This window comes from Malus domestica, chromosome 01 (genome assembly GCF_042453785.1).
Source record: "Malus domestica chromosome 01, GDT2T_hap1".
NCBI lineage: Eukaryota > Viridiplantae > Streptophyta > Magnoliopsida > Rosales > Rosaceae > Malus > Malus domestica.
In genome coordinates, this window is record NC_091661.1 from 31,709,916 (window position 1) to 31,723,030 (window position 13,115).

The 13,115-nt window shown below is 38.1% G+C and overlaps 2 protein-coding genes across 3 annotated transcripts; one reads left to right on the forward strand and one right to left on the reverse strand.

Annotated features, from left to right (window-relative positions):
- The first annotated feature begins 245 nt into the window (after positions 1-245).
- Positions 246-1,340, forward strand: LOC103445687 (uncharacterized). Its single transcript, XM_008384701.3, has 3 exons — positions 246-501; positions 553-703; positions 917-1,340. The coding sequence occupies exons 1-3, from the start codon at positions 246-248 to the stop codon at positions 1,338-1,340; spliced, it is 831 nt and encodes a 276-aa protein (XP_008382923.3).
- Positions 1,341-4,681: 3,341 nt separating this feature from the next.
- On the reverse strand, positions 4,682-7,422 carry LOC103406603 (protein TRANSPARENT TESTA GLABRA 1-like). 2 transcript variants are annotated; one of them, XM_008345594.4, is made up of 2 exons: positions 6,131-7,422; positions 4,682-5,012 (listed from the first exon to the last, which is right to left on the reverse strand). In XM_008345594.4, exon 1 carries the CDS (start codon positions 7,194-7,196, stop codon positions 6,168-6,170), a length of 1,029 nt encoding a protein of 342 aa, XP_008343816.1. In that variant the 5' UTR covers positions 7,197-7,422; the 3' UTR covers positions 4,682-5,012; positions 6,131-6,167.
- Between the last annotated feature and the right edge of the window lie 5,693 nt (positions 7,423-13,115).

The window sequence follows — 13,115 nt, forward strand, 5'->3', positions numbered from 1 at the left end:
CAATGAATTCCAACTTTGGATCATCTTCGCATTCCAATTGGGGGTCCTCATCCAATTTCAATTTGGAAGATAAATGGGCGCAAATGAGACGAGAAGATGAGGAGTTCGATGAAGAAGATGAAGTATGGCGCAACACAACATATATGGCAACAATGGTTGGGGTCATGGCGTGTGAAGAAACTGAAGAACAACCTCAATAAGGTGGCTCTGTTGTTGGTCGCTCTTACAAACCACGAAATAGAGAGATGGTGCATAAGACTTTGATGAACAACTACTTCAACTTCAACTCGGTGTACACAGAAGAAGATTTCAAATGTCACTTCCGGATGAGGCATCATGTCTTCGAGCATTTACTTTATGATGTCCAACATGTTAATCCATACTTTCGACAGAAGATGGACAGAGCAAGCCGCCCTGGTTTATCACCTCATCAAAAGGTTACTATTGCACTCCGAATGTTGGCCTATGCCTCCCCAGCTAATGCGATAGATGATACATATTGTATGTCTGAGTTTACATGCCTTGATAATCTTGCTTAATTCTGTCACATAGTTGTTCAGATTTACAAAGAAGAGTACCCCCGTGAACCAAATCAAGCAGATATGGCTCAGCTACTTCGCAAAGCTGAAGACCGTGGCTTTCTGGGCATGATAGGGTTATTAGATTGCTTGCATTGGCAGTGGAAGAACTGTCCCACCGGATGGTAAGGAGGATTTAGCGGAATATCTAGAAAGCCAACTGTTGTGTTAGAGGTGGTTGCCTCGTTTGACACATAGATTTGACATACTTTCTTTGGAGTCCCAAGATCCCAAAATGACATTACAGTATTTGGGCGTTAAACCCTCTTTAATAACCTAACGGAAGGTAAATCACCTCAACTTGAATACTACATCAATGGGCGTCAGTACAATATAAGGTATTATTTGGCAGATGGCATCTACCTAAAGTGGGTGACATTTGTCCAAGCAATTGCAAACCCTGTGGATGATACCCAAATGTGGTTTACCTTACACCAAAAGGCATACAAGAAAGATGTTGATAGAGTTTTCGGTATTCTACAAGCACGGTGGAAGATCATTAAGAAACCGGCAAGAGAGTGGAGTCAAGATAAATTGAACTTCATCGTGATGTCGTGCATCATATTATACAACATGATTGTGGAGGATGAGCGAGATGGCTATATTGATGGAGAGTCTGATGACAACCTAAATAGGTCAAGGAGGGCTAGTACGAAAATATATGATGGACCTAATTTGCCTTTGGATCCAAGAACTGGTAATATCTCTTTAAATGAGTACATGAGACGCTATAAGATGATACGTTCACGTGCCACAGACTAGTACCTACAACAGGATCGTGTTGCACATCTTTCGGTGAAAAGAACCATGGAGTGCGTTTAAGATTTATGTTGTTAAATGTTTTGTTTAATGTTGTTTAAGTTTGAATAACTCCCCCAAGTAGTACTAGGGTAGAGATTGTGTTGTTTAATGTTGTTTAAGTTTCATGATGTTTAATGTTGTTTAATTTAAAGAGTACAACAACTTAAATTTAAAAACTACAACAACTTCAATTTAAAGAATATAATCATCATCTTCATCCGCCATTGTAGGAGTATAGTCGGATGTAAACAACTCTCGTTGAGCCATAATTTCCCTCTTTTTCCTATCAAAATATGTCCTACTCATTAGAGTGTACTCCAAAGTGTTCCTTTGCATGTTCATATCATCCATCTTCAGGCCTTGTTTCGTCCCATAACCCTAGGTATGGAAGATTCACCTAGAGACGGATTATCTACCCTTGTTTCTTGAATGATAAGAGATCCTTGGTCATCCCCAACTGCATTTGAGGAAACATTTCTGAACACCGGCGTAGGACCAAATCTTTTTTGAGGTGGATCTTGAAATAACACCCACACTGTACAAATTTTCCAACAACCATGATGACTAAAGGGCTTTTTCATGTCCTCTATATACAATTCCTCCGCTTGGCGTACCTAGAAAATATAATTACAAAAATTCAAGGAAATTAATTTATGAAATTAAATGTAATATAATTAAATATTTAAAATAACTTGTGAAAACACTTACTTCGTCATAGTAATTGGCTCCGCTTTCATGTCTGCTTTGGGCGTTTAACACTGCTTGATGCCATTTATTCAAACTTGGTTGAAGATGTTTTTTTCCATCTTGAAGAACAACTCTCGTGGTTTCGGGGATTCGGTGGAGTGGTGCCTTCGTAGAACTCATAGTACTTTTTGGACGTACGAGTCCAAACACCTTCACTTGTTTGAGAATTCTTCTTGACACAATCTTTCATGACCCATCTATAAACCCTGCAAAGAACTTCATCTTCTTTTCGGGTTCAAACCCTTCCTTTCATTGTAGATGTGACCATTTGAAAATTATTGAAAAAATTGAAGGAAAGATTATTGGAAGAGGTAGGAGAATAGAATGTGAAGAATTTAAATAAAATGAGGTAAGATAGTATGAAATGGTGAAAATTATGTGAGAAATGGTGTAGGAACGTCATGATGACGCCAGGTTATCGTTGCATTTGAATTGTTGGGCTGGGAGAAGGCTGGCTGGATGAGGCTAGCATGCTTGCCTAATTTCAGTTTTTGGCTCAGTGGGGCCCACAAACCCTTTGACCTAACTCTCGGTTGGAGACTGTTTTTGTGTCATTTTGAGCTATTTTTAACCGATGGCCCTTTGGCTTGGTCAATTAAAGATGACCTCACGGGACCACCGAATACATGGAGAATTACCTATGAGGTAAGGACCTTCAAGGACCACCCAACAGATGGGTAGGTGCTGAAATTGAGGAAACCTCGATGTGCATGTACAGCAGCGACATGTAGCAGATGAGAAAACAAGACTATAGTTTATAATAAAAAAAAAGAACAATACTTGACAGCTCAAAAATAAGTTGGAGCTCCTACACAAAACTCTTAGTGTTTTAATCACAAAGCTTTGTGTTTATGATCATAACAGTTCATACTATAAATCACACTGTAAAGATCATCTATGCAAAAAATTAAAAAATAAAACTAAGGTAGTTTAGTCAATATATTGTAGCAAATACATAGATGGTTCGTAATACTTTTATCAATACCATTCACTTGTTTTCAAACAATTTGATGACTAAACGACCTTAATTTTAATTGATTTTTTGTAAATGCGATCTTTATAGGATAATTTATAATTTGAACGGTTCTGATTATAAATACGAAATTTTATAAATTGACAACGAACAATTTTGAGAAATTTTGAATAAGAGTTCTTACTCATATTTGACTAGTCAAGTATTGTTCATAAAAAAAAATAAAAATAAAAAATAAAAAAATAAAAAATAAAAAACCCTGACCAAATGACATCATGGTGAGCGAGGTCATTAAAAAATTAAAAATGAACTCTCTTTCCTTCTTGTTGAGGGACCAGGATCCTCTCCTGAGCTAAGGATGAGGATCCTCCTCATCAATAAGTGTGGGTCGTTGAATGAAAATCCACGGCTACAATTATTATAACTTTAAAGAGACCCCCTGTTTGTAGTCGTTGGATTTTCATCCAACGGCCCACACTCATTGATGAGGAGGATCCTCATCCTTAGCTCAGGAGAGGATCCTAGTCCCTTGTCGAGACCCAATAACGCCCATTTTTCTTTACAAACCTCCACTCCCCAAAATTCCAACCATTCAATTACGCTAACCCCAATTTATCCACAGGGCCACCATCACCGGGTCAACTTATCTCGTTTCCAACCAGCACATGATCCATCACTCTACGCCACCACATAATCCCCGATTTTCAAATTGAGTAAGTTTTGATCCAAGTTCCTATGTATAGAATGTTAAGCAATGAAATTAATGTATACTGGATGAAAATGTTGGATTCGCAATATGATTTATAAAAAAAACTACATAGAGTTTTCCTTCTCGGTTCATATGGTGGTTTTGCTCATGCCCATAAGTAATGAATAGAATAAATCCAGAGAAAATTTAGTCTATTGATAATGAATATCATAAACGTATTCAATTATGAAACTTCATCATAGACAAATTAAGTCTTTGTAGTTTGTAATATTGTTTTGTCTAAATTATTTTGAAACTTTTATATTGGTACCACACGACGTTATAATCTTGAATCCGCCACTACATTATAGAAAAAGAAACCCTAAATGAACAAGAAGCACTAATAACTTATCAATTATGTTTCATAGCCTGTACGGACTTTAGAACATTTTTTAGAAGAGTACGGACTTTAAAACATTGAAACGAGATCACGGGTAGTACACCACGTGTTTTTATATAAATGGTAGGAATTTTTTTTTTTTTAAGTTATTAATTTTTTAACATGCATATCTCACCATTTGTATAGTGACATGTGATGTACCACCTCATGTGCCGGTCACACTGAAAATTTTCTTATTGCTTAACCAAACCCAGGTATGAAGCAAACCAAAACTAACTCTTATTGCTTATTAGTCATCGGCCATTTGGTTAGTATTTAGGGTTTGGTTGGGACAACCAGGAAAAACCGCATCTCAGCTCAGCAGCACCTGATTTATTGTTTCCCCAATCTCACACATTGCAAAAGACTACAGAAAAACAACAACGCAATCGCGTTCGATCTGGGAATCGATATCGAAACAACCCAAACTCACTTATATATAGCAACAATCAAAATTCTCCGACGACTTCCTTTTTTACTTTTCTCAATAGAGTAGAGTGCTGTCAAACACGAGGGCATAACATATGCAATACAGGAGAGGCCAACACTAACAGGTACAATTAACGTTGGATTAGACGAAGCGTGTGAGGGGAAGAGAAGACACGCTACTCACATTGCGGGTCTAGACCAAGATAGCAAGACTAGTTGATAATCAACAATAAACATATCTCTAAAGAGTTCAAAGCTAACCATATTCCTTTATAAATAAGCCTCATAGGTAATCGAAGAACTACTTCCAGCTAACTTCCCCTAGTGATCATCACCGCTTCCATCAAGATAGGATGCCTGCATCGAAAGCAGTTAAACATGCAATTTATCCCGTTAATAAGGAGAAAATGACTGAACCAAAGTGAATGAAAAAATAATAATTCACACAGCATTGTGATTGGACACAACCCTTTTACCTTCGACACACCTCTTAATTTCAGGCCGTCGAATTGAATGAATTGAATAGGATAAAGGGACATAAATTAACAGCGGGTATGTGAGAGGTAAAAAGATGCGTGTGGATAGCACCGCCCCATTAATAATGTACAGATGCATAGTAGCAGTTAACAATAATGCCTAACTCATTAATAATGAAGAAACAACTAGACTAGAAAGCACCAGGATTAGATAAACAAACAAATAGTATACATGTGTATATTGAACAATTTTCCCGGAAAATGAAACCTGTAGCATAATTACAAATACTTGCGGACAGTTGCCATGCGAATGAAAACTTCACTGTCTAGGTTTCAATTGTACACACAGTGTGCCATAATTGTATACAGAGAAGAAGCTCATGAACAGATTGGTAAGGTTGGAAATTCAAAGAAACCATTCGCAAACAGAACAGAACGTGAACAATGACACTAGATAATCATGCTGTAATTGGAGGGCGAAAAGAAGAAAGAGGAAAGCAAACTACAAATTCAAGGGGAAGACGACTTTGATGTTCCAAAACCAGGTGTAAAAGCATGAGCCAAAATGCAATGTCCATAAACGCAATAGAATGAGTTTGGTATCTTCAAACAAGGAAACATGAAAAGAAAAAGAACCAAGAAGATAACCAAATTAAACTTAGAGCTATACTATGCTAAAAATATCTTCCTAGAAGAAAACGTAAACAAATTGGCAGGAAGATGGAGTGCTCCCACAAATGTAAATGTTTTTCAATAATTCTGCAACAGATGCACACGAACATCTATCCCAGATTAACATATCCGCGACATTTACCAGCAATTCAGACATGCAAAACTTACAAGCGAAAACAGATCAGTCTTAAACTAACTTAAAGCAAGCAGTGTGATGAATTCAATAGTTTTAATGAAATTAATCAATTTAGCCTAAATTACATCAGTAGAGCAATCGCAAAATCAATTAATGTAAGCAAAGCAGAAAACAATTGAATGAACACTTACAATCCATATCACAAAACAAGCTTCCCAGCTTCCGCCCTCAAACCTTCAAAAGCTGCATCTTGTTAGAAAATGCAATGGAAATCCAATCAGGCTGTGCAGCAGACCACTGCAGCTGATTAATCTCCGCACCTGCGGAGTACATCGACATGGGGTCGATTCCATTCGGCCCAGCGACCGTGGGCAGGTCCCAAATAAGCGCCTGAGTGTCATCCCCAGCAGAGCAAATGTGCCTACAACTCTGGGGGGCCCAAGCAATAGCATTCACACTACCTCTGTGCCTCTCCAGCTCCGCCACTGGCATCGTCGGCGATCGGATATCCAAGATCACAACTTTATTGCTGTCCATCAAAATTGTGGCCATGTACCTCAAATCCTGCTTGTTCCAAGCCAATCGAAGCAAAGGGGTATCCGGCTGAGGGCTCTCATAGATGATCGTGGAGTGCTCCTTGTCCCTCAAATCGAAAATTCTCACCGACCCATCAGCCGAAACCGAAGCAAAAACCCTAGCTTCCCCCCACGCGATGTCGTACACCTCTTTATCGTGAGCAATCAGCTGCGTCTCGACGACACCCTTTTCGATGTCCCAAATTGTGCAGGTGGTGTCGATGCTGGAAGTCCCAATTCGCCGGGGCTCAATGTCGTTCCAATCGAATGACGTCAGCGGAGCGCAAAACTCGCTGGTCTTGCTGTTGTTTAACACCTGGATAGGCTCGACGGTGGAGTCGCCGACCTCCCAAAGGCGGAGGTAGTCGCCAGAGGAAGCTAAGACGTCGTTGGTTTTGTGGAGGGCGTTGGGGTTCGGGTGGAACATGAGCTTGGTGGGCGGATAAGGGTGGTCGAAGGAGAGGGTCGGGTTCGGCTTTATTGAAAGGGTATCCGGGTCGAAGGAAAGGATATCGACCCGGTTCGAGTACTCCTCGATAAAGCTGCCGACGGCGATTCGGTGGTGCTGGTGGCGGGTTCGGGTTTGGGGCGAGGCAAAGGCCATGGCGTACAGCGGGTACGGCGACTCGTACGTCACCGAGTTCTCCGCTCTGAGATGGGATTCTTGCGTAGAGTTCTCCATTTTCTTCTTCCTCAAATTTTCTCGGGAAAGTGACGGAAAATTTGTCGAGAGGGAGAAGAGGCAGTCAGGGGAAGGCTTCGGGTCGGATTTCTGAAGCGTGGGAGTGTTCGGGTTAGGATTTTGGAAGGAAATGCGCGAAGAGATTTCTGAAGCAGGCGGTGCAAAGTGAAGAAACGACGTGTAGTTTGCGAGCGTGTAACGGAAAAGTTGGTTGGTAAACAAGTCGTCAAACAGTCAAAGTCGCTAGCACACGCATTTTGACTGGACTTCTCCATGGGCTTTAATGTTATTTAGGCCCACATGTACATGTGATCCAGTATATGAAAAGGTTTGGATTAATTTTGGGCCTGAAAGTAGTTGGACTTTGAAAATCCAATGGATCCAAGATTACCTGTTTTTAGAGGAAGTCCAATGGATCCAAGAGTTCATGTTTTCGTGTAATTTAGGAGGGCAAAGTTTTATGTAACGTACAATACTATTTGTACATCTTTTGTACACATGTGAACTAGAGCTGTTAGATTGAAATGGACGTGCCAGATGAAGAGTTTAATTTAAGTTACAACCGGGTCAACAAAACCTTTGCATCCATGCACCTTCCTTTCTCCTCGACTCTAGCAGATAAGGCTTTGTTGTTGTTGTTGTAGAGAAAAAGAAAGCCAAGGGTTGCAGACCTGGGAGAGGATGGATTGCGAGACTGTGCTGATAATTTACAGTGAAAGAGAGTTTGGTGGAGGAGTGGATTTCAATGTCGTGGAAGTTTTTGGCAGGGGAAGAGATGGTGTTTTTTTTCTCTGCGGTAGTGATGTTTGGGCAGTGGTGCTTCTAAGGCAATACTCGTTAAGTGGAGGGTTTGGTTTGGCAAAAATATTTTTAAAAGGTTGGTCATGTGATTGTTCACGTGATAATTTAACAAAGATGTTAACATATTTTTTACAGAATAACTAAAATGATTTATAGAGGACAAACTCCGGTCCACTTCTATTGATTTGCATTGTCAAAGACAAAAGTAAGGAGTCATGTCAATCTCAGAGACTATTTTGGCTAAAAAGTCCAACTAATTATTACATGAGATGGAAAAACCATGGATCTTGATGCACAAAGTTAGATTAACTTAGATTCAATCAAAAAATCACACAAACACACTAGAACAATAGTTATTTTGTAGTTAATCCGAAGTTGGCCTACGTTCACGTTGATGTAGTTTCCATTGAGAGAGTAAGGTAACTAGGGTCTAAGATACAATGGAAGGCCCCTCCTAAAATGAGGGTGATCAAATCTTTACGGGACAATGTTCTTCCTATCGTTTGGCAAAGTTGTCACGGTGTTATCAGTTCACCAAAATAATATGCACAGTTGTTTAATGTAGTATCTTTTTGTTTTTTTTTTGGGTTTCTCTCTTTCTCAAATAATATTAATAAAATAAATAAATAATAATAATAATAATAAACAAAATATTAACAAAAAAAGAGTTTAACAATTAGAATGTATTGTATTTAAGAAAAACTAGATCGACATCCATGGCGATGGACATTTCGTCTCATTCAATAATGCACAAAAATGTCATGTGATGTTTACGTATTACCTCACACACACACATGTTTCTTGCAACAACACATCATTTTTAGCATCAGTATTAAATTGATAACTTAATTTAAAGGTGAAAAAAACTATATATATACAAACAATTATGCAGATGATGTTACTCCATCTCCATCATAAGTTGCGTAAATGAACACTTAGGTCAATGCTTGTTAGAGTGGGGTTTTTTAAGTGTCAAACACATGTGACGATGTTAGTGATTATAAATTGCACTATATTTCGGAATCATATATTATTTTCCTTATTCTTTCATCCCACAAACGCACTCAAATTTTCTTTTTTTGACTAATTTGTGGTTCAACTCGTGTTGATGTGTAGAGTAATTTATATAGAACGAATTGACCGTTACGTGGTATTTTTATTTAATAATATAATATCATATGTTGAAACTTAATTACACATATTATTATCCAATTGAAACAGGGTAATACAATTAAAGTAAATTAGTTCAATGTTATTTTTTTTTTATCAACATAACAACATATTAGTAACTTATCTTATATATTCGACCGCATGACATCTGTAGCCAAGTTCCTTTCCTCATCTATGGCCAAGAGTGGATGGCAATTTGGTGCAACTTGGGAGGTCGATAGGACATGGGAGGCATTGATAGGACATGGGAGTCATTGACTAGATCACCACACCAAGTCAACATGCTTATCAGTTTATATTGAGGACAAGGATTGTCTGTCATCTACTTTCGGTGCTCTTTTCGTACATTTCTGTTTGTGTGGTCACGGTTAAATCACTTCAATATTTTATATTATTATTTATTTTTATCTTATTATATCTATAAAAAAACAATATAAAATGTAGACGTGGTTTAACTGTGACCACACAAAACAAGAGGGTACGGAAAAGGCATCGAAAGTGGAGGGCAGATAATTCTTATCCTTATATTGATGCCACCGACATACAGGCTGGCGGTGGCCTAACTTTTCTTCTTACCTAACGTCATCACCTCGTCATGGGATGACGCACAACGAAGCTGCAAATATGATGTCAAAACCTTGTATCAAAACCCTAGCTTTGAGTTCCACAGATTGACCATTATTTTTAGTTTCTCGAGGGCATGGGGGGCTCAGTTAATCGTGCCATGACTAATTAACAAATGCTATTTACTATTATATATGTAATAATTCACGGTCTCAACTCTCGAAAACGAACAGAAACTAAATATATTTAATGTAATTGGATCAAGAAAAAGGTTTAGATCTATATGCTGCTTGTGGTCCAGCCTCCATGGATGGAGCCATTGCTCTCTTGGAAGCCAAACTTTATTCGCGAAAGTTGTAGGATGCGGACGTTGTATCAGTAAAGCTGACTCTTCCTGTCTATAGCTAAGTTCATATTCCCACAACCTACGAAAGATTTATATCTCTGGTTACACATAAGCACGACACATAAAAGCTTTTTTGCTAAAAATTATATTCTTAATGTTTAAGGTACAACGAATTTGGACAAGACCTACAGAACTATGAATATGATGGATGTATATCTGTAATAACACAAGAGCATGACACGTGAGTATCTGTTGCGATCTAATAATTGCTTATATAAAGTACAACGGATTTGGACAAAACATGCAGAAAGATTGTCTGCCCTCCCGTGCCCTCCTATTTGTGTGATCACGATTAAGTCACGTCAACATTTTATATTACTATTCATTTTTGTCTTGTAATCTCTATAAAAAAATATATATAAAATGTTGATCTGGCTTAACCGTGACCACACAAAACAGAAGAGTATGGAATGACACTGAAAGTGGGAGGGCAGACAATCCTTATCCGAACTTTTGAGTATTGATGAGTGTATATAACACAGAAGCGTCTGTGCGGTTCCATGATTCAATTACCGACGTGCCATATGTACTGTAGATAGCTGAGGTTTTGAACTGATTAATTTCAAGTTTGAAATTGACGTGGCTGAGGTTTTGAACTGATTAATTTCAAGTTTGAAATTGACGTGTGAACTAATTTTGCAACAATACCACATATTTGTTTATAGAAACTCAGAGTTTTCTTTCAGAAGCTTCAATTGTATTTTCATTACACAATAATGTTATTTCAAGAAAGAGTATATATAGTCTTTGGCTTTGTACAGTAATACCCTCAACTAATCTCAACTAACAATTCACTGTTAAAACAAACCAGTGACAACTTTTGATGATGTGGCATTTGCCTCAATACACCCTCTCAAGCTAAAATTGGAATTTGTAATGATGCCAATTGGAAGCGTGGACTTCAAGTAACAGAACCTGATTTTGGAAAAGGGACTTAGTGTAAGAATCTGCTAATTGATCTTCACTATAGACAAATTGAACTTTGATGAGATTTGCAAGAACCAACTCTCGGATGTAATGATAATTGATTTCTACATGTTTAGTTCTTGCATGAAATACAAGATTTGAGGCAAGTGAAATTGCTGAAATTTTATCACACCACAAAGTAGGAATAGTTTTGAGAGGAAAGCCAATATCATGAAATATTTTGTAGATCCAAGTGCGTTATGCAACTATGTGTGCCAAAGATCCATACTTTGCTTCTGTTGATGATCAAGCTACAATAGCTTGTTTCTTGGCACTCTAGCTAATTTAATTTGGACATAGAAAAACATTGTATCCACTCGTGGATCTTTTGTCAAATGTACATCCTGTCCAATCTGCATCAGAGTATGCAGTGAGATTATTACTACCCTTTTTAAACCAGATGCCCTAAGGAATGGAGCCTTTTAAAAACTTGAGAACCCTTTTTGCAGCTTTCATATGTTGTTCCCTGGGAGCATGCATGAATTGACAGATTTGGTTCACTACAAAGGAGAGATCAGGCCTTGTCCAAGTCAAATATTGCAGGCCACCAACAATGGACATGTATTAAGTAGGATTAGGGAGACGAAGGCCACTGTGATCAAGCTTGGTGGAGCTGAGAGGAGTACAACATGGCTTAGAACCTTCCATATTGGTTTTCTCAAGAAGGTCAAGTAGATACTTTGTTTGATAAAGAAAGATACCCTCAGATGTTTTTGAACTTCCAATCCCAAGGAATAATGCAGAGGTCCCAGATCCTTGACTAGAAAAATGGCATTCAGTTTTTGAATGAATAACTGACATATAGAAGCATTAAGGCCTGTAACAAATATGTCATCTACATACACTATGACAATTACCAAGGTTGGTCCTTTGGAAACAAATAAGGATGCATTTGAGGAAGATTGAACAAACCCAAACGTGAGAAGAGCTTGGAATAGCTTGTCAAACCAATCTCTTAGTGCCTGTTTAAGGCCTTATAAAGATTTCCTCATCTTACAAACATGATGTGGCATTGAAGGATCAATAAAACTTGTAGGTTGCTCCATATACACAACTTCTTTCAAATCACCATAAAGAAGTGCATTAGTTGAGGGTATTATTGAATAAAGCTAAAGGCTATATATACTCTTTCTTGTAATAACATTGTTGAAAATACAATTGAAGCTTCTGAAAGAATACTCTGATGATGTGGCATTTGCCTCAATATTGTAGGCTATTGTATGTCGACCAACCCTAATTATCTTTTTTTAGTCAAGAAGAAATTCTAATTATATCTTGTCTAATGTGATCGTCGATCGTAATAGAAAGTTTAATAATCGAATAAACCACTAAACAAACCGATTAGGCATGAGAGGATCATAAAGGTGGCCGAAAAACACAGTCGCTAACAACGGTGGACTAAGGAGAAAAGCCATTAATCCCTCTAGAATTTTAGGGTTAGGATAATTTCCTTATGATTATGATGGGGGAGCGTGAGAGGCTAGGACATCTTAATCCTGTACTGATCGGACCCCACGGGATGAACTAGGGTACATTGAATGGGGTGGGATTGGATGGCACCTAACCTACCTAAGCAAGTCTTTCAATATTTGAATAATGCATCGCACCAGTTTTTCTACCGCCATGCATCGCACCAGTATTAATATTGGTGATTGGTCAGTGGCAAGCTCACATGCATGCATGTATATACATCTATCTATGGGCCAGTGGCTGCCCTGCCGGCCAAGGTCCTTCCTCCATCGATGTGAAAATTCATTCTTCATGCATTATCTTGTATGTGTGATAAATTTTCAAGTCTAATAAGTAGACAATACAAACGGAGTGATGTAAAGCGTGTGTAACCATTGGGCTTAACACGTGTGATAATATGTTCTGATATCATGAAGAAAATTTAAATTTCACGATAAAACCAATTAACAATATGAAAAGTAATCTAACTTATATTTAATATTTTCCCTCCTTCCATCAAGGGGAATTTTATTCTCAACAAATACTAACAGACAGTCAAACCG